This window comes from Sabethes cyaneus, chromosome 1 (assembly GCF_943734655.1).
Source record: "Sabethes cyaneus chromosome 1, idSabCyanKW18_F2, whole genome shotgun sequence".
NCBI lineage: Eukaryota > Metazoa > Arthropoda > Insecta > Diptera > Culicidae > Sabethes > Sabethes cyaneus.
In genome coordinates this window covers 14,778,688-14,798,501 of record NC_071353.1, presented here as the reverse complement: position 1 = coordinate 14,798,501, position 19,814 = coordinate 14,778,688, and the positions used below count along the sequence as shown (strand labels likewise).

Genomic DNA, 19,814 nt, shown 5'->3' with positions numbered 1-19,814 from the left:
TAAAAAAATGCAGGAAATCGATTGGCGGTGGTTTCATCCTGCACAGACTTCGGGAAGTGGTCCATTTTGCCCTTTTATCACCAACAATCATGATAAAAGATAATTAAATAATATAGAAACTTCTTTGCCGCCCGTAAAATGAACAGAACACAAATGCTTCCAAATGCTTGCAAAACTCCAGAAGAATTAAATTCTATCTATTTAAGGTGAAATTAGTGATCATTAAGATATCATCATTTTATATTCGTATTGTTTAGAAACTGTGAGCGACAAATAACCATACGCATTGTGTGTGTACAAGAAGTTGGACGAGCAATCTTATTAGAAAACGGGAGTATTGTATAACATATGATGAACATTTCAGCTAAAGTCACGCGAAAGCTTAACACAAAGTTCGCTGGTATTCTTTACCCAACGTAATGTTGCCATATCTTCCGTTAGATTTCTTCGTTACATGACGAAAAAGCAACAATCTTAGTATTTGGTATGGCACCACTGGCTTACTACGAGCGAGAGGTAAAAGAAAGAGTACGAAAATCGCCCTGCCGCATGAAATAGCTGTATTTTCCGAAATAACCTTCAAAGGACTCCAAAACGCATCTGTTTTCTTACTTTTTTTCTGCAAGTGCTGTTTGGTAATTTGAGTGATTTGACGGCTCGCAAAAATTTGACATGAATCAATGACAGCTCGCTGCTGGGATTTTACTTGCATTCTGTTTGCAAGTTCCTTGTATTTCACGTTTTTGATGCAATTTGCAATATAAGAATCCGCGCAGTGGCGTGCAAAACCCAGTGCTCTTCTGGCATACAAAAAAAGATATCCGCGTGGTAACCGGCGGTCGTAGAATATGCAGGCGGAAAATTTTAACTTCTCGAGAAGATTCGTTGAATGTTATTTTTATTTCTTAGGAAGTTTCTGCATTGGAAGCATACCAACAGAATGGTGATAAACGGTACGTGGTTGATGAGTTCGTATATTTGGGATCTCTGGTGACCGCCGGCAATAATATGAGTAAGCATTGAAGCTGAAAATCGAGGCTACTTTGCTCTCCGTAAGATGCTTCGATCTAAGAGCATGCACCGCCGCACAAAGCTGACGATGTACAAAACGCTAATCAGACCGGTAGACCTCTACGGACTTGAGACAGTAACTTGCTTACGGAAAACGTACATGTACTAGCCGTATTTGAACGAAAGGTGTTGCGGACTATTTTTGGCGGAGTACAAACGGAAAGCGGAGAGTGGCGGAGACGAATGAATCACGAGCTACAGGCACTGCTGGGATGCCGGACGACTGTGCAGTGAAATCCGTTCTCGTCAAGAACCCTACCGGCACCAGGAATAGACGGGCCCAGCCTGCTAGATGGCTCGACCAGATTGAAGCCGACTTACGTGTGTCGAGACGCGCAACGAATTGGCGACGAGTAGCCTAGGACCGAGTACAATGGAGAGGAATTTATGATACGGCAAGAGCCACTCCAGCTCTCGGCTGCTAAAGTAAAGTAAGTGGTTAATAAAATCAATTACCTTTTGGTATTTGGGCCCTAGGAAGGAAACTTCCGAAGAAGTTATGACCAGATAAAGCATAAGTCACGTAATTGCAGAGCAGATGCGCTGAATTTTCAAGTTCTTCAGAGTTACAAAAGCGGCAGGTTTCGGTATCATCTGGTATCATTTGGTGGTGTTTAGAGCTCCTAACAAACAACTTGACAATACTGCGTCAAACTTTCTTCTGACGATAAGTTCCACGTCGACTGACTAAGCAATAGTCTCATAATCAACCTGCTGCGGTATCTTGTGAAGGAGTGCGTCGTCCACCAGTGTCCAAAGCAAGGGGAGAGAACTCCTTGTGAATATCCTTTGATCACCGAAATCGGGACCGGCATTTCTCCCAATGATGCTGTGATTTCTGTGCTCGAAAGCATTGCTTGAATCGTCGCTTGAATCTGACTTATTGTAGTGAGGTCGATTCCGTTTTGAAAGATAGTCGTAATATTTGAAACCAAGGACGTGTAATCGAAAGCTCCTTCAATATCAACCAACGCACATAGTCGCGTTTCGAGATATTTGAGTGATTTCTCAATTAACGTCACAACACATTGCAGCGCGGTTTCCGAAGGTTGACCGGTTTGGTATGTATGTTGATTTTCATGCAACAGAGAGCTCTTTAAAAACTTGTTGCTGATATCTGTGATTTTAACTTAAGAAACGGTGATGTCAGACTTATTGATCTGAAAGCCTTATGCATGGTTTTCTCTTTTTTATATTCCTTAGGTTTGAACATGACCTCTACTTGCCGCCAATTTTCCGGGATATGTCCCAAAGCAAAACTGGCTCGAAACAGGTTGACGAGCTCGGATATTATAACGTCGTCCACTTTCTATTGAAAAATAGGTAATATCCTCCGGAATTGGATTTTTAATTGGTTCATCCGTAAACAATCGGCGTGCAAGCTGAGCCGAGTCGTTTGGCACACTATGTAACGACCCATTTCAAAGCAGCGATGCCTAATTTCACCGATTTTTTCTTAACACTTTATACTCTGCATTTAGAGAAAAGAGAAATGGAAATCATGCAAACATTTCTGAGAAGCCAATTGTGTTGTATACAGGCGAGCATTGTCCACTAGAATTTTTTTAACATTTTTCTCAATGCGACCGCACGGGTTTGCCGGCCTAAATACCGGCTCTGCTGGTCACATCATGATGGGTACTCAAGGGGTCAGGATCGATGAGTCTGCAGCGTTGTTCATAGGAAGACAGCCGGAAGGGATCGTTCCAAGGCAATCTCCAAATAGGGAATCGAATGAATATGTGCGGCATTGATTCGAGTTGGTCCATTTTGATTGATAGGAATGGGCTAGTAGTAGCACAGTAGAGAGCTTCGACACAATAGATGCCGTAGAAGTTTTTGGCGATGCGCATAATAAATCCAAGGTTCCTGCAGGCCTTGTCGACAATAAATGTAAGGCGTTGTTTAAAATCGAGCCTCGCAGTCAAGCAGTACTCCCAAGTCCTTGACGCAGTTTACGCTGCGTAAAGGCACGTCTGCTAGCGTGTATTCGAAAACGAGAGGATTTGAATTTGTCGGAGTTCAGCTTCATGGGATTTTCACAAAAATCGATAGGTGCGCTTGTAGAGTCTACTTTTGCATACAGCCCAAGATCGTCAGCAAACGAGAGTCGTAGACATTTCAACTGGTAATTGGCGGTGGACTGCAATCAAAACTCCGCTTCCCGTGGATTTGTGGCCAATGTTGCAAATCGAGCGAGACTATGAGAAGCATAGCATTCAACGCTTACGCTACTCACGCGTCACAAATGTAAGACAAACAGCCGCCGTTGCGGTGTGCAGACATTCTGCTACCTACACACTCGCGAACGCACAGCCTTATAGTGAGAAAATTAAACCACACGAGCGTGGGCTTCGCAGCACAGCCGGATTTCGGTCAGCACAAAATCTCATACGGACTGTCGGCGCACACTAGCAAGTAGGTAGTTAGAAACACTCGTATTCATACCACCAACGTTCTGGTAATAGACCTGGATGGGAAGGAATTCCGGCCAAGCTGCTGATATTAAGCCGTATGAATAAAAGAGTTAGAGCAAATGCTCCCGTAAGATTTACACGGGAAAAGTAAAGCAACCTGTTTTACGGCCTATTGTCACCGAAATGTTGGAACTGGCTCCTACTGACTGATGATCATCGAATAAGAAAAAGAGACAGAGTAGAATAAATACCGCACTATTCAGTTAACCTCGAAACCCCCCACCCCGGGTTTCACGCTGCGCTTTTCGGTTGCTACCAGACAGAGAAATACAAAAAATGGCGACTGACTGTTAAGTTTTTGGTGGTTTCGAATAATACGGATTATGAACGGTTCAGAGTATTGACGACGATGAAGATGATACTGAGATGAAGTACTGCTTACTAGAGATTATTACCGAAAGGAAAAAAAACTCAACAGCTTTTAAAGCTTTCCTCCCCTATAGTAAGGAGACTTTGCGTTACATTAATTCAGTTTAGTTGTGGGAAAGTCTGGTTTAAGTGAGTGGTTAGTGAGTTAGTACTGGTGCTACTGTACACGTTTCCGCTAGGATCGGATGCAGTGAAGATTTCAGAACGAATCGTTGAACCCAAATCGTTCGAATGCTTAAAAGTATGATATTGGTTGGAAAAAACTTGTTTATCTGCGTAAATGTAACTGCATTACTTGTTCCTATTCTTACTGTTTTTTTGTTTTATTTTTACTTTTGGTTTAAACACCCTGTAGAGGTGTGCATGTGTGTGAGTGTTGTATAAGTAAGTCTTGTTTCTTTCGTCTTATTGTATTCGGTTGTATTTTGTTGTATTTGAATTTGCTTCCTAGATTTAAGCCCCGCTGTTTTCGGCTGAGTTAATTGTTGTTTTCTAGATTTTCTGAGGTTGTATATACTGTGAGCTGAGTTATGAAAATGTTATTTGCGGAATTGGCTGCAGGATTTATTTCCTAAATCCGCTAAAATGCTGTTTTTTTTTGTTTTCAATTTTTCACAAATGGTTATGATTTCATTCAAGCTAGTCGAAAATTTTTTACTTTTTTTTATTCAAATTACAAGTAAAGCGTATTAAATGCGCGATGAGTAATATGCCTTTAAATAACAACTGTGTCTGCAAATGTTGATTGGAATGCTTACAAGTCTAACCACTGCTAAGCCTGTGATCGATCAATACTTGTCTATGAGTATGCATTAGTGCAACCGTGTGCAAAGTGTACATGGACTAAGAGCATGATCCGTGGTAGTTAAGTTGGTTTGTGCGTGAAAACACGCGTCCGGTAAGTTGTCAAAACAATAAACATTCTCAAAAACTGTCGGCTTGAAAACAACAAGAGCTGAAATACCGTGTTTTTGATTGTTTTGTATTCGCTGCCGGATACGAATAACTGATTGTGTAGATCATTGTGTCCGTTGTTGTTCGCTCGTTACGATTACCCTGACCGGTTAAGAAAACTACTAGCTTCTACTAATAATACTGTTCAATAGCAAAAGATTGCCGTAATTACTTGATGTCGTATGAATCATCTTCGTCGGATGATTTAAGTCCACCATTGCGGCCGGTGACCGTACCGTGAACGGACCCACCATTGTCGCTCGGAGGATTATAGCTCGGTAGGAATGGATTCGTCGACGAATACTGCACTCGGTACGTCGGAGGAGCACTACTCTCAGTGGACCCATTTCCCACCATGCCGGCGAACGGACTAGTTCCGCTGCCGGTACTGAAATAAGACGAAGAAAGCCCAGAAGTCGCCGAAGTGGTCATGGAAACGGACGAAGCTGTCGTACCGTATGACGAAGTTAATCCAGACGTCGAAAACGCGGATGATTCGTAGTCGTAACCACTGGTGCTGGCCAGATCGGCCGAACTGGAGCCGCCTCCACTATCAACCCCAGAAGAACCGGTCGAAGTTCCCGTAATACTGGATCCCAACCCACTAGATGATGGTTCAGTTTGCCCACTGGCAGAAGTTAGGGCCCGTAACCTATCACTGATACCGTACGAGCTGGAAGTTCCCGTAAGCAGACTTGTGGACGTTCCACCGTACGAATAAATCGAAGAGTTCTTCGGAAGTGTACCATAGATACTCATACTACTGACTGCTGCGGCTGTGGTGATCGCATCAGTACCACCTGAGCTTGTATAATTGAGAGAAGCACTCGTTGGCTTACCACTACTGCTGCCGCTGCTGCTACTGCCGGAATAGTCTTGCTGATATAGCGAACTGCTCGCGCCTTGCCTACCTAATGATAATGGTAAAGTGCCCGTATTACTCGTGATCGTTCTTGACAGTGACGAGGTGAGTTTGCGTAGTAACGACGAAGTGCTTCCGTCGTCCCCGGTTGCTGAATCGGTGCTGAGTTGGCTCGGTAGTTTCAGGCTGCTCGATGGAAACTGATAACTGCCCAGTGTTTGGCTTCGCAGTGATGACATGAAACCGCCACTGGTTGAGCCTGTGCTGTCGGCTCGTTCGATCGGTTCCTGCCGTTTCAGCGGTGAGGGTGATGGCTGCGGTGACCGCTCCCGTAGCGATGAGTTCGACGAGTGATGTGAGGATTCCGACGCAGACGAGGGCGACGGGGACACGACGAGGTTGTTCTTTTCGTCCAGACTGAACGTTACGACGTCCAGCGAGGACGTTGGGCCCGCCGGTACTGCGGATGTTGAGCTGGAAACCTTGCCGTACGATGTGCTGGCCACAGCGGGTGATTGCGGCGATGTCGTTGTCGTTGATGACAGGCTGTCCGATGTGAAAAGAACACTTCTGGATGGAAACTGTAGTTCGGATGATGAGGAGATATTTGGTCCATTATTGTTGCTGCTGCTAGGGATTGTGGATCCAACGCCGTTGCCGTCCCGTTTACGCAAAATGCCGTTGCCGCCTCCGTTGCCAAGCAGCGATGAAGACGTTATCGGATGATGATCGTAAGAGTGCGCCCCGGCGCCTCCATTGGCAACGGGTTCGGATCCGTTGTTATTATTGCTGCTGGCGTACTTTTTTACTAGATTGTTGCTACCGTTCAGGATGCGACTGGTGTCGGATTTAAGCGAGTAGCTGCTGCTGGATTCCTTAAATTTAACCGAGGCGGGTGAAGCTCCACGTTTAATGGTGTCCGTGCCTGCGGATGATCGGATTATTGATTGTGATCTTTTCGATTAACTGTGTGTATCATGAAATACTTACCGGATCCAGATCCGGACGCCGACGAAGTAGAACTAGAGCTTGGGGAGGGTGTGGCGTGATGTGGCGATTGGCCGGGCTCCGCCGAGGCCGCTGAGCCCTCCGATAGATGGTGCTGTTTGAGAGAAATTAAGCAGCAATGAGAACGATATCGAAATCGGCTTGTGAATGGTCTAAGGAAATCCTAATGCCGGTGCAGATGGTGCTCGGGTGTGTGTACAAGTGGTCGATACTAGTTTTTAGCTCGCGTGTTGTTGGTGTCGGTGTCATGCGTCTGAACCGTTGTAGCACTATCTGTTTGTTAGTTGTGTGTATGATTGGGGTGGTTTGTGTGTAGGTGTTGGTGTGTAATTACCTGTTGGCCCACTTGTTGCAAGACTCGATGGGATTGAGCTAACTGAGCCACTACTGATTGATACTGTAGATTGCTGGGAGTGGCTGAGAGCGGACGCGGACCGAGCTGGAAGGAGGCTGTTGATGGACTGCTGGTTGCAGAACGCGATATAGGGCCCACTGTCCCCGCCACCAGCGAGGTTGATACCGGCGGGCCCAGATGTGACTGATGTTGCTGTTGCTGATGATGCTGATGCAGCAGGTTGCTGGCCGACGGGAGGGACGGGAGAGGCGCCGGTGGTTTGCCCACTTGCAACGCACTGGCTTTGTTTCCACGCGGCTCTACTGGCTCGCCGCGCCGACCTGTCTACATAGGACTCTGAATTAACCACGAGATATTGCGTACGCTTAATGAGAGTGAATTGTGAAACTGTTCGCTTTGTATTTGCATATAATTGAGCACGGTTAGTACATTGATAGATTACGCACAGGGACATGTCCAGAGTAGAGACAGGAACGGATGATGCAGTACAGTTTAGAATGTCTTTACAGGATTAGAAGTAAGTTGGTAAGCGATTTTTACAAATATCAGAGTACAATAGGACACCAAATAGGATTACATGTTTTGGAAGGTAGTTGAATATTGCCGCCTTTTTTAAGGATCTTTTTTATACTGGCGTAAACTGAATGAACAAAAATAACGCAAGTTTTTATAATGCCCTTAATCCTTTAGCCAGTTTAGCCCATTTTTGACTGTCAACTTTTGTGCCTTGCAGGTGACCGATTTTCATTCTTTTAACAAAATCGTTAACCCACACAATTGTGCACAAATCTTTAGGGGCAAAATACAGAATACTGCGTCGATGCGTCCGTCAGCGTTATTCTGACAGCTGACGCAGTGTTCTGTTTGGCTCTTTCCACACAACTTTGGGGAAGGTGTTACTCAAACTACAAATGCTAAGACACAATTGTGTGGGGCCATTCTTGAAGAGTTAACTGACAAATAATTATTCCCATTTCTAAGAGAAAAACAATCGCTTGATTAGTGACATACACTCAAGTACTTATTTACACGGTTTGTTTTTTCGAATATTGAGAATGGGGCTATTTCGGGACGATTCATTTATTTCTCAATACGTTTGGGAGAGGCCCAAAAAACAAACCGTGTAAAAAAGACTCGAGTGTAACAGTACAGAAATGCTTACTTTGATAATACCGTTTCATCCCGGAAAGACCCGAGTAACATTTACAAATTAAATGTCATTTTTGGTGGTTGGCAGAGTTTGTCAATTAAGCCACAGTCACACCCGATTTTGGGGCACCAGACCTTTCAGAATTTTTTATGCCTGGAAAAACGAAGTAATCGTAGGATAGTCTTCGTTTACTGTCCCATGTTTTCTTATTTTCTTGTTTTTTCTCGTGTTTGTCACACATTTTTGATACTTTTATAATTAATTTTTCGCCCTATATCTTCCCTTCTTCCAGTGTTCGTCTTTTTCTAACTTTTCCTTTCTTTTATTTTGATTTTCTTTCCTTCTTGTTTTGCGTCATCCGTTTTTCCTCTTTTCGATGCCCCGTTTAACATCTTTTCTGTCATGTTTATTCTAATTTTGGCTCCCTTTGCTCACCGGTTTTCTTTTTTTATCTCCCGTTTTACTTTTTTGGTCTATTACTGTCCCGTTTTACCATTTCTCGTTTCCGTTTTCGTCTCATCTTTCTCTTTTTATATCTCGTTTGACCTCTTTCCCATTTTCATCGTTTTCTCTATCGGTTTTCTTCTTTCTCTCCCTATTTTTCTTTACTTTTGGTTTATTTTACCATACTTTGCTTTACTATACTTGTGGTTTTTTGTTTATCTATTTTTCTTTCCCGTTTTCTCATCTTTTCTGTCACTGTATTTGTCTCGTTTTCTCTGCTTTACTTTCCCGTTTTTCTGCAACCTGTTTCCTCTTTCACTCCTTTTTCTGTCCCGTTTCTCGCTCTTTTCAGGCTCTTTTTTCCTGTAATGTTTTTCATTTTCTGTCCCGGTAACTCCTAGTCTATTTTTTTCCTTTTCTCTGTTCTGTTTTTCTTTTTTAAGTCCTGAATATACTGCCTATGGAAATTTGTTTACATTTTCATAAAAAAACTGTCTGCTCTACGATGTTTGGTTCATGAAATATGAATTTTCGGCCATGAATCAAAAACGTGATTATGAAAATTTTGAAAAATTTCCATGTGACAGAACATAATTTTCCGATTTTTCTTTGAAGTTTTCCCCTAACTCCCTTAACTTAATGATTATAAAATTAACATAAATTGGTTTTGAACCTGAAACTGGATTTGAAATCGGACTGGAAGTTGAAGTTGAAAGGATTAGCGAGTAAATGTGTTTTTGTGAAGAACGAACATTGGAAGAACTAGGAAAAATGATATGCAAACTGTGAAAAATAATTAACGGTCAATCATTTTTCCCAGTTCTTCCAATGTTCGTTCTTCACAAAAGCACATTCACTCCCTAGTAAGAAGTACAAATTAACTTGACCAGTATAAGTCAATATCAAAAATGATAAAAAGTTGTAATACAAGTTGTACTAGACGGTAACGCGAAGCAAGATCTGGAGGTGAAGAAACGCTCAAAGAAGCTCAACGGGAATTTGCTAACGAAATCAAGAGCACACTTGCATACGTGCATTACATTTTAGTTTGGCGAACAGCGCCGCCTAGATGATTACTGGGATTTCAATGGTTTTCATTTGAGAATTTATACAGTAAATTGGGATTCGTTTGCTCTAGGCTAGACGCCTGTTCTTAAGTTTTGTGATTCTAGTACACTATGGGTCCTATTATGCAGTCCCAGATCTATTTTATACTAAGAAAATCGAGCTCGACACAATTCTGCCGAGTGACTCGACTGTGTCGACTGTTCGTACTCTGAGACGCTTCGTATTCGTCATATGAGAAAGCCGATTTCTTCGGATGGAACATCGACTTTGCCACAAATTGGTCTTGAGCCTGAATCCCACAAGCAAAGTGAATATACCTAACTAGTTGAGCCCGAATCTTACGATCCGGAAAGTATAACTGTCTGTTCAGCATTCAGAAAACTGCGGATACATTGCATTGGCCAAAGTTTGCGAAGATGTTTAATCTTTGTATTAGTTCTTTGAGTTCTTATATTGCATAATATAGCTTTAAGATGTTGTACATAAAAGAGTCAGCCGGAAACTGAAACAAATAGTTTTTATGGTCATATTAGATTTTATTTAACTGAATGAACACTCCTGGCTGTTTGCAACATTTATGTAGTCTGATTAGAGTAAAATGTTGCTTAGAAAATCCTTGATCGTTTACTAATATTAACTCATTTTTTAAAATCTTGCGATTTGGTCCGGTCTGATTTAACACCGAACATATGAAATCGCGACAAGCAATCGGGTTGAGCAGGCGAGTCGAGCAGTCGAATCAACCAATCGAGTCAAGCAGTTGGGTCGAGCAGTCGAGTTGAACAGTCAAATCGAGCAGTCTAGTCGAGCAGTTAAACCGAGCAGTACAGTCGAGCAGTTTAATTGAGCAGTTAAGTCGAGTAATCTAGTCGAGCAGTTGAATCGAGAACCAGAAGTCTACCAGTTAAGTCGAGCAGTTAAATCAAACTGTTCAGTCAAGCAGTCCAGCTAAGCAGTCGAGTTAAGCAGTTTAAACGAGCAGTCCAGTCGAGCAGTTGAATCGAGTAGTCTAGTCGAGCAGTCGGGACAAGCGGTTCAGTCGAGCAGTTAAGTTGAGCTGTCGAATCAAACAGTTAAGTCAAGCAGTTGAGTCGAGCAGTCGGGTTGAGTGGTTAAGTCGAGCAGTCTAGTCGAGCTGTTGAATCAAGCTGTCAGTTGAGTCGAGCAATCAAATCGAGTAGTCTAGTCGAGCAGTTGAATCGAGCAATCGGGTTGAGCAGTTGTGTCGAGCAGTCGATTCGAACAGTCCAATCGAGTAGTTGAGTCAAGCAGCTCATTCGGGCAGTCGAGTCGAACAGTTGAGTCGAGTAGTCCAGTCGAGCGGTGGAATCAAGCAGTTGAATCGAGCAGTTGGGTCGAGCAGTCGAGTCGAGTAGTAAGTCAAGCAAATGTGCCAAGCAGTCGAATCGAGTAGTTAAGTCGTGTAGTCCACTCGAGCAGTTAAATCGAGCTGTTCAGTCAAGTAGTCAAGCCGATCTATCCAATCAAGTAGTTGAGTCGAGCAGACGAATCGAACAGTTCAGTCGAACAGTTCAGTTAAGCAATCCAGTCGAGCAATCAAATCGAGCAGTCTAATCGACCAGTCCAGTCGAGCAGTCTAGTCAACCAGTTGAGCAATCGAGCAGTCTAGCAGTCGACCAGTGAGGTGACTGAGAATACAACCCATTGCTACGAAAGCATGACGTCCTGTCAGGGACCTGTTTTTAGTTACCGATAAGCCTCTTATGACGTCCTGTCAGAGACCTGGCTTTTGGTACAGACCAGAGGTTGGAAAACTCGCAAAATGAATAGATACGCCCAGCATCGGCAAACGGTTTTTATCATGATAAAACAGCTACGCGAGTGGTTCATTTCGCCTATAACAATGAGCAACATTTACTCACGCTTCATAGCTTCGCTGAATATACGAATATCGTGAGCATCGCAAAAGTGCGAATTACCGCCTTCTGCTGCTTGTAAAGCCACTAACACTACTTTAAACTATTTCCTTTTCGTGGTAATATTATTTTGAATACTTTCCGGCGTCCCCGGGCATTCTATACCCGATAAATCGAACACACTCAATGTTCAATATTCAATTTTTGAACGAATTCTGATGTTCACATTGAGGTTCTGTTCGTGATAAAATTCATAGCTGATGCGTGCATTATCGGCGAGGCAGGCGAATAGTGTATGTTCATGAGGGATGTTCATCGATTCAGATGATCACTTTTTCGCGAATGCTCCAACCTCTGGTACAGACATAAGCCTCTTATATAAATGCATTAATTGACTTTTCAATCTTCAAAGCAGTAACGGCCTGCGCAGAGTTGGTATGTTTGTGTTGCGTTGAAAAGATTTGATAGTTTTTCCAGTTACAACCTGATAGATTAAAGGGTGTCCCATATCAAATTGCCCCACGGAAGAAACGCTGTAGAAAATCATCCATTGGGTATTTTCTATTGAAAATTTGAGTAGAAATAGCTTAAAGTGTTTTGTTTACACTCTATTTTTATTGTGGTCGGTTTTTCGAAAATTGGAAAAATGGCGTCACCCGAAAGGCAACGTTGCGAATTTATTTTGTGCAAGCACACGGAAAATCCTCAACTCTCTCATCACGAATGATGAGATTTACGTGAAGGCGGACTGCCGGCAGCTTCCGGGAACCGGGACTGCAGAATCTTTCAAGGTTTGCCAAGAAATACATGATTTGGCAAGCGATCTGCTCATGTGGCCGGGACTGTAAACGGGCAGATCTACCTCAAGGAGTGTCTACAGAAGCGTCTTCTTCCTCTGTTGATGCAAAACGAAGGCCCTATGATCTTCTGGCCGGATCTAGCTTCGTGCCACTGTTCAAAAGATGTTCTGGATTGGTACGAAGCCAACTGGGTCACTTTCGTACCCAAGGACATGACCCTCCTCCCCAACGCACCGGAACTAAGGCCCATCGAAAAATACTAGGCTATTATCAAGCAGACATTACGAAAACATCCCAAGGAGGTCAAACCTGAGGAAGACGTGAAGAAAAAGTGGGTTTTCGTATAGATGAAGCTGAAGCCAGGTTGTACAAAACTTTTTGAGTGGAGTTAAGCTTAAGGCGCGAGCATACGGTTATGGTATTGAAGTTAAATGAGACAAATACGCCAAAAGCTTACTAATCGGTTATATTCTGTTGTCTGAAAGTTTAAAAAGGATCGTTCAATTAGGTAATTTTCTACAACGTTTCTGCTGTGGTGCAATTTGATATGGGACACCCTTTAATCTATCAGGTTGTAACTGGAAAAACTGTCAAATCTTTTCAACGCAACACAAACATACCAACTCTGCGCAGGCACCATTTACCTGTCAAATTTCGTCAAAATCGCTTGCGACATTCGACAGACAGTTTTTCCGGAGAGTCTTCCGAAAAAAACTTCTAGCTACACATCCACATAGGACGTAAGAAATGGTGACGTAGGACATAATATTCAGTGTTAGTTTCGTTTAAGCAAAGTAATTAAAAAGTTGCATCAGTTGCAAATCAGTATGTTTGAAGGCACGCATATTATGTAATTCTTCTAAATATGGTTTGTAGTTTGAATTGATTGAACAGAAGCAAAATAATAACTGAACCAGATATGCATTCACCAATTTCTTCAAAAAGTGTAAATCAAAAGAAGAAATTATCCATTGAAAGAAAGATCCACTGTGACAATAATTTGAAAAATAGTCCGTTGTAAAGTCGCGGATTTTTTCAGACTTGCGATTGGTTTTTTTTCAATTACTTTCTTAAATTTTCACCAATCTCAAATATCACTATTGATCAGGATAGATCTTTGAATTTTCTGTAAAAGTCTGCTCTTTTTATAAAATCAACACAAATTTGCATCATCATTTGTACTGTTCCACGTCACGCGAACCAATTTTAACCCAGATTATGCTGAATGAAACGTAAATAGGCACCGGTCATGGTGGAACGTAGAAACAATCTGAGGCTGTTTTGTTATTCATTCTATTACTACACGTATATCACAGCTCTGTATACTGTACAAGGTTTTAACTAACAAGCCAAGCTGAACTGCAGCTACACAGCGACTCGTCAAATACTACTTTCCAACGATTGTTTCACACAGAACAGTTGTTAATCTTACATAGGTTAAGCTACAAAATACTCGATCGCAGAAATTTCTCGCACGTATCTATCTACTATGGATAGAAACACATACAGCTATTACTGTCATACTGGATGAAACAGATGGTGATCACGCAGTAGGCTGGGGGCTGGGAAAACGTACGACGCTAAGCTTTCGTGGATGTGTTTGTTTGTTGGGGGGTTTTGTCATTTCGATCGATTCGAGACGAAGGAAGAAACAGGAATCGCTCACTCCTATTGGTTGTTCGGTTTGGATTGCGTTAGTGGTAGTGCGTGCGCCACACAAGCACACACGCATATCAACTAAGTAATGTACACAAACCCGACTGACTGACTGTGTAGCATTGGATGCTTCGCTCTGCCTGTGATTGTTCAACAGTTCGCAACACAAGTGAGTTGGGCCAACCGATTGTAGTATTTTTGTTTTGGATTTCTTGGAGTTAGTGTTAAGCTGAATAGTGTTTAATGATTCTGGTTAGCTTTTGGTAATAGTGTTCAAGCAATTCAAATTGTAGGAATATTTACACGCAGATAAAAACTTTTACGTAATTTCGGGTGGGTGTCTTCGCCAATTGGATAGTCTACTGAATAGAAAATTTCAAGAATATCGAGTATATCGTAAAAAAGTTTCAGCAAAATGCACATGAAGTTAAAACGAACTGAGACAGTGTTGGGTATGCTCTATGGCGGATTAGTTGCACGCGTGTGTGTGTGTGTGTTCATGTGTGGATGGATGAATGAGTTTGAAAATGAACGGCAATATCTGAGAAGGTGGGGCGTCGGCTAAACAACAAACTAAAAGAACTAATTAAGACAGCAAAGTGGTGGTTTGAGGAGTGGCGATTCCTGCGAACATGGAAAACGATAAAAATAACAACTTAAAAACATAAAAACACAAGAGCAGGCAGTAACGTTCAATCAGTATTAACGTTATCGAAACGGTTTGAGTTCGAACTCGACTCTTTCGCTGACACTGAAGGAATGACAAACAAATGTCGCAATGGCGTGCGTGACAGACTAGTTTGGCTGGCGAAATGAGCTGCGTTCGCTAGAAAACAGAACATATAATGGTAATCGATGGAAAGATGGGAAACGATAAAAGAAAACAACACACAACAACTAGACTTGCAGTTGGACGCTTGCTAGCAGGAAGTCAGAGATTACGTTACCTGAAGTACCAACGTGGCTAGTGGTGGTGTGCTGCGGTTGTGGCCAAATTTGCAGTAAATATTTGAGCACTGCGATCGGTTGTGCGTGATCGATCTCCTCGTTCGGACCGGCACTGGATGAGTGTAGCATTAGCGGAGGTCCCATCACAGTAGCCAGAGCCTGGGCAGACATTTTGTTTCGTTCCGAGGCCGAAACTACCAGCGATAGATGATCCAACAGGAAAACGAGTGTTGCCTGCAAAGTATATGATATATTGCAGGAGCAACTGTCAAACCATGGTTCTGTTGCTCTCTAACTTACCCGATTTGCTCTGGGCAAACAGTCCAGAATGCTAAGCATTAATTTAGCATTACCTTCTGGATCATCCGGTAAGCAAACACCTGTCGAAGGAAGAAGTCGAGTGATTAGTTATTCAGTTCCTACTCTAAGAGACAGAACTACCTAGCGCATCAACCGTCATCTGGAACAAACACTTGGTGAACAGCGGCTCGGGCAGTTCCCGCAAGTAGTCTTTTAGGACACCGGTAATGACGTTAATGTCTGGTACATGATCTGGCGTTAATTCCACCGCTCGACTGTTGCGCTCGAAAGCTTCCCTGTGAAAAGATATGCATACCGTAACGCTAATCCAACGAATAATCCAACTGCCAGAACTTACCTGAGCAATCGTTTCTTGGTAGCTGAGCCGCAAAGCCGGTACAGGCCGATGATATCCAATCCACGTCGTTCAACTTCTTCTACGCAGCGGCGTAAAATGATAGGAACTGGAGCGCTTCCGGGGGCGCCCTTTGATTCACGTGTCACTACGGTTTCGAGGTCTGCACCGAAAAGCGCCGGAACGCTGCCTCGTAGACTGGGCAATCCACGGCGACGGTACAGCTGAAACGGGTCGGTGTGTCGCAGTCGCAGATAGATCGTACCCCGTGGTTCCACCTATCACCGAAACAACCAACGTTAATTCAGAGCACAAAAAAACAACAACTTTGGAACCTACTTTCAACGCCAACTGATGAATCGGTGATTGTCGGAGCAAGGTGGTAAGTGACAGTGCTCCACGATAGCACAGTTTGTGTCTGTGCTGGGGATCCCACGAGTAAACCAGCACATCCAACTGCTTATTGCAAACCAAATCCAGCTCGAACGATTCATCCCAATCGAACTGGAGATCACCGGACCGGACCACTGTTCGAGCCTTGTGAATCCTGTCGCACTCCAGCACACAGTACAAATCACGAATGAGTGGTTGCTGAACTTGTGGCGTGTTATCGGACATTGACCGCAATCCACGGCCAGCCAGCAAATGGATCCACAACATTCCGGACATTCCGATGGCGTCAACAACTGTAAAGAAAAGAATTTCAAGTCTAGAAAAATGCACACAGAAAAAAATAAATACGCTGCTTACCGGGCTTATCTAGCTTATACTTGGTGTACTCGGCCGGATTGATGTCGATTTGTCGATGAGTTCTGGGCAGTGTTGTGCTCGGTGTCGGTGCCGGACTTTGGTGGCCGGTAAGTGCTGCCATTGCCGATCCAGGTATTCCACCTGGGCCGCCCTGAGTCAATTCGAGTAACTGTCGCATGCGACGAACACTTGGCGATCGAATGGAGGACGGTCCGATGTGCTGTGAAGACATGGATCGTACTGGCAGTGAGGACATTCGTGGGCCACCGACTGTTAGATTGTGCCGATCCAGTGTACCGCCGGTCAGACCGGTGCGGCTACTGTAGATATGCTCGGTGTTCTTCAGAACATCGTGTATATTTTCGGCTGAACAAGAAAAGCGGTGCGCCCGTTGTTGATTCAGAATATCGCGAGATGCCCGCATCTGTTCGCATATGGCTGAACTGCTGGGAGCACGTCGCAGCCACGCTCGGTATTCGTCGGAAGTGAATATCGACGGGCTGGCGGTTATTCTCTGACGTAAATCGCGTGGATCCCTTCGAATGGGCAGTGAGTACTCGGGAGCGGATAAATTTCCATCAGCTTCGTCTTGCAGACGTTCACCGATTCGACTTCGAAGGCCCATTCGAGAGCCGGGCCGTTCGCGTGGTAAAGAATTGAATTTGGCGTACTCGGGGCCACCACCGAGTGCTTGTGTACTGCCCCGACCCATTGCGGCAGCCATCGCTGGGTGGTTGTAATAGTAATAGCTAGGCCTAGGACCAATCGTGGCTTCAGTATCGCTTGAGTAATCTAGTGCTGGGCGTGAACGCCGCTGCAAGGATCCGGTTGCGCCCAATGGCGAAGGACCATATTTCGGTGTGCGTGATGACGGTGGAGGTTCGTAACGTCCGTAACGGCCGAGAGTGCCGCCGGCTATGGGAGCTGCCTGTACGAGGTCAGATTTCAGGCTAGACCGTAACAGAGCGTGGCGTCCTAGCGATGCATAATCGGCGTATTCTACTCTTGGCAGATGCTGATCCGAACCACTGCGTGGGAACCGTTGGTGGGATTGAGACATGCTGACGCCAGTACCGGCCGACAACCGTCGATTGGTGCTGGGATAGAAGGAGTGGACCTTCTCAGCTAGACTTTCCAGTGTTCCGGCATTTTGATAGTAGGAGTGCGATGTTTGGAAGCCGTGGGTACCCTTTGGCTGTTCAGTGATTACGGATGGTGGTGGCGGTGGTTTGTAGCCCCAGCTGGGAGTCTCTACTGGTTGTCCTGTGCGACTGCTGTAGTACAGGTCGAGCTGCTCGCTCTGGGGGCTGTAATTGTTTAGGCCTAGCCCCAGCCGTGAACGGGACTCGGTCATTTCCCGGCCATCCCCCGTCCGCCGTTCGCGGGATGATCGTGACGAGCGTGGTGCACGATCCGAGTCGTCTAGATCGTCGTCCCGCAGGTCACGCTTGATGACCACCACCGGGGGTGGTTTCTGCTCGGGCCGGGACAGCTGATGCGGTCCGGGTGAGTTGGCTCCTCGGGCACCGCGACGCTGTCGAATGGCTAGCACCAGTCGGCGTGGAATCGACATGATAATCACCACATCGTCCAGTGACATCCGAGTGACGTCCACCAGATTGACGGCGAGAATTTCATCTCCTACCTGTTGGGATAAAAAAAAACACAGAAAAAAACGAACGGTTTTACATAACAGTCCATGAGATGTTATGATATTAACGAAATGTTATGACTTTGGTGGAAACGTGCTGCACTCTAAGATTTTCAGGACTGAACGTAACCCAAAATAATTATATCTGAAACAAATTATAGGTCAGTCACCTGGAAAAATCCAACCGACAACATTGAAAAGATTAGAGAAGCATGTTATCAATTTTGAGGTTTGACTTTCTATTAGATGTATAATTATATATATACAGAGAGAGAAGTTGTTAATACGACACCAATCAGAAACTCGGACAACAAGATTTTGTAGCTACTTACAGACCTCTATGGATCTTGTCAAATCATCTGCATATACCTAATAGTTTGTATCCAGTTGGGATTACAAAACAAACGTCGTTATTTATATATGAGGAAAAATAACGGTCCTGAGTTACTTTCTTGTGGAACCTTAGATTTATTGCAAAAATTACCGAATTCCATAGAGTCTAGTTTTACTTAGAGTCTACGATTCGTCAAGTATGTCGGATTATTTATGTAATATCTTTAAAAATGAATAAGGCGTTGATAAAGTAAATTCACTGATGCTTAGAGACATTTACGCACCTAGGAAAAGAAAATATATTGAAAGAATGGAAGCCTGTATACAATAGAGAGATAAAGCTAAAATGACCCGTAATTGTGCGTGACCCATGATTGTGGGCTGACTGTATTTGATTTGAGAAAAATCAAGAAATTATGACCATTTCCGTAAAGGTACCAGAAGATCGCGAAAAAAAGTTACTGCAGGTTTTATGATTTATAATTGGATTGTTAAGTTTAATTCCCAGCCTAATTTACGCTCAATTTTAAGTTCAAACTCAATTTCTAATTTCATGCCCAATTTCAACACCCAATTCAATTCTAATTCCATTTTTTTCTATTAAAAATTTCAATTTAAAATCTTTTCATTTTCGTTTTTAAGTCGCATTTTATACGGAAAAAACGAAAAATTGTGTTCTGTTACAGGAAAACTTTTCGAAAAATTTTTTTTGGACATGGACCGGAAATGGACAAATTCTAGCCGTTTATTGACAAAATTTTCATGACTTGGTTTTTGTTGTTCCTGAGTTATGACTGAAAATCTCGATTTTTCTGAATGTTTACCCAATTAAAAACTCACATCCCGTGAACCAAATAACGTAGAGCAGTTTTTCATGAAAATACCAGTAAATTTTAGATGGATTACCGATGGACTTAGAGGCAGTCCGTCGCCTGCAGCTCTTCAGAAAAAAGCAGAAAAGGAATAATAAAACAACAAGCAGTACGATGAAAAACGTTACAAATAATTGGACAAACGGGATAAAAAAGGCAAAACGTGAGAGAGGAAAAGAATAAAAAATGGCTTCAAAAAAGGTAAACACAGGAGACAGAATGGGAGGAAAAACGGGCATAAAAAGAGAAAAACAAAAGAAAGAAAACGGGAGAGAAAGAGGGAAAATGAGGCACAAACATAGAAACTAGGAAGACAAAGAAAATAAGAGAAAAGGAGGAATATCGTTAAGAAAACGATAAAAATGAGAGAAAATAAAGATGAACTGGAAAGGAAAAACAACGGGGCAAACAGGGAGAAAATCTGAGATTGAAAAGGAGGACAAGAAGAGAAAATACATTCCATTGTCCAATGGATGAATGGTTCCATTTTCCAATGGAGAACAGAAAAAGATAA

The 19,814-nt window shown here is 43.3% G+C and overlaps 1 protein-coding gene across 1 annotated transcript in view; it reads right to left on the bottom strand.

The window, feature by feature from the left end:
- Positions 1-5,039: 5,039 nt before the first annotated feature.
- Positions 5,040-19,814, bottom strand: part of LOC128741705 (rho GTPase-activating protein 100F) — a 93,426-nt gene continuing 78,651 nt past the window's right edge. The window contains exons 5-13 of the mRNA XM_053837691.1: positions 16,445-18,089; positions 16,034-16,380; positions 15,698-15,972; positions 15,478-15,635; positions 15,340-15,419; positions 15,039-15,273; positions 7,076-7,416; positions 6,724-6,835; positions 5,040-6,658 (exon numbers count right to left, since the gene is read on the bottom strand). Of these exons, the coding sequence (XP_053693666.1) occupies positions 5,040-6,658; positions 6,724-6,835; positions 7,076-7,416; positions 15,039-15,273; positions 15,340-15,419; positions 15,478-15,635; positions 15,698-15,972; positions 16,034-16,380; positions 16,445-18,089 (4,812 nt within the window). The remainder of the gene's footprint in view (positions 6,659-6,723; positions 6,836-7,075; positions 7,417-15,038; positions 15,274-15,339; positions 15,420-15,477; positions 15,636-15,697; positions 15,973-16,033; positions 16,381-16,444; positions 18,090-19,814) is intronic.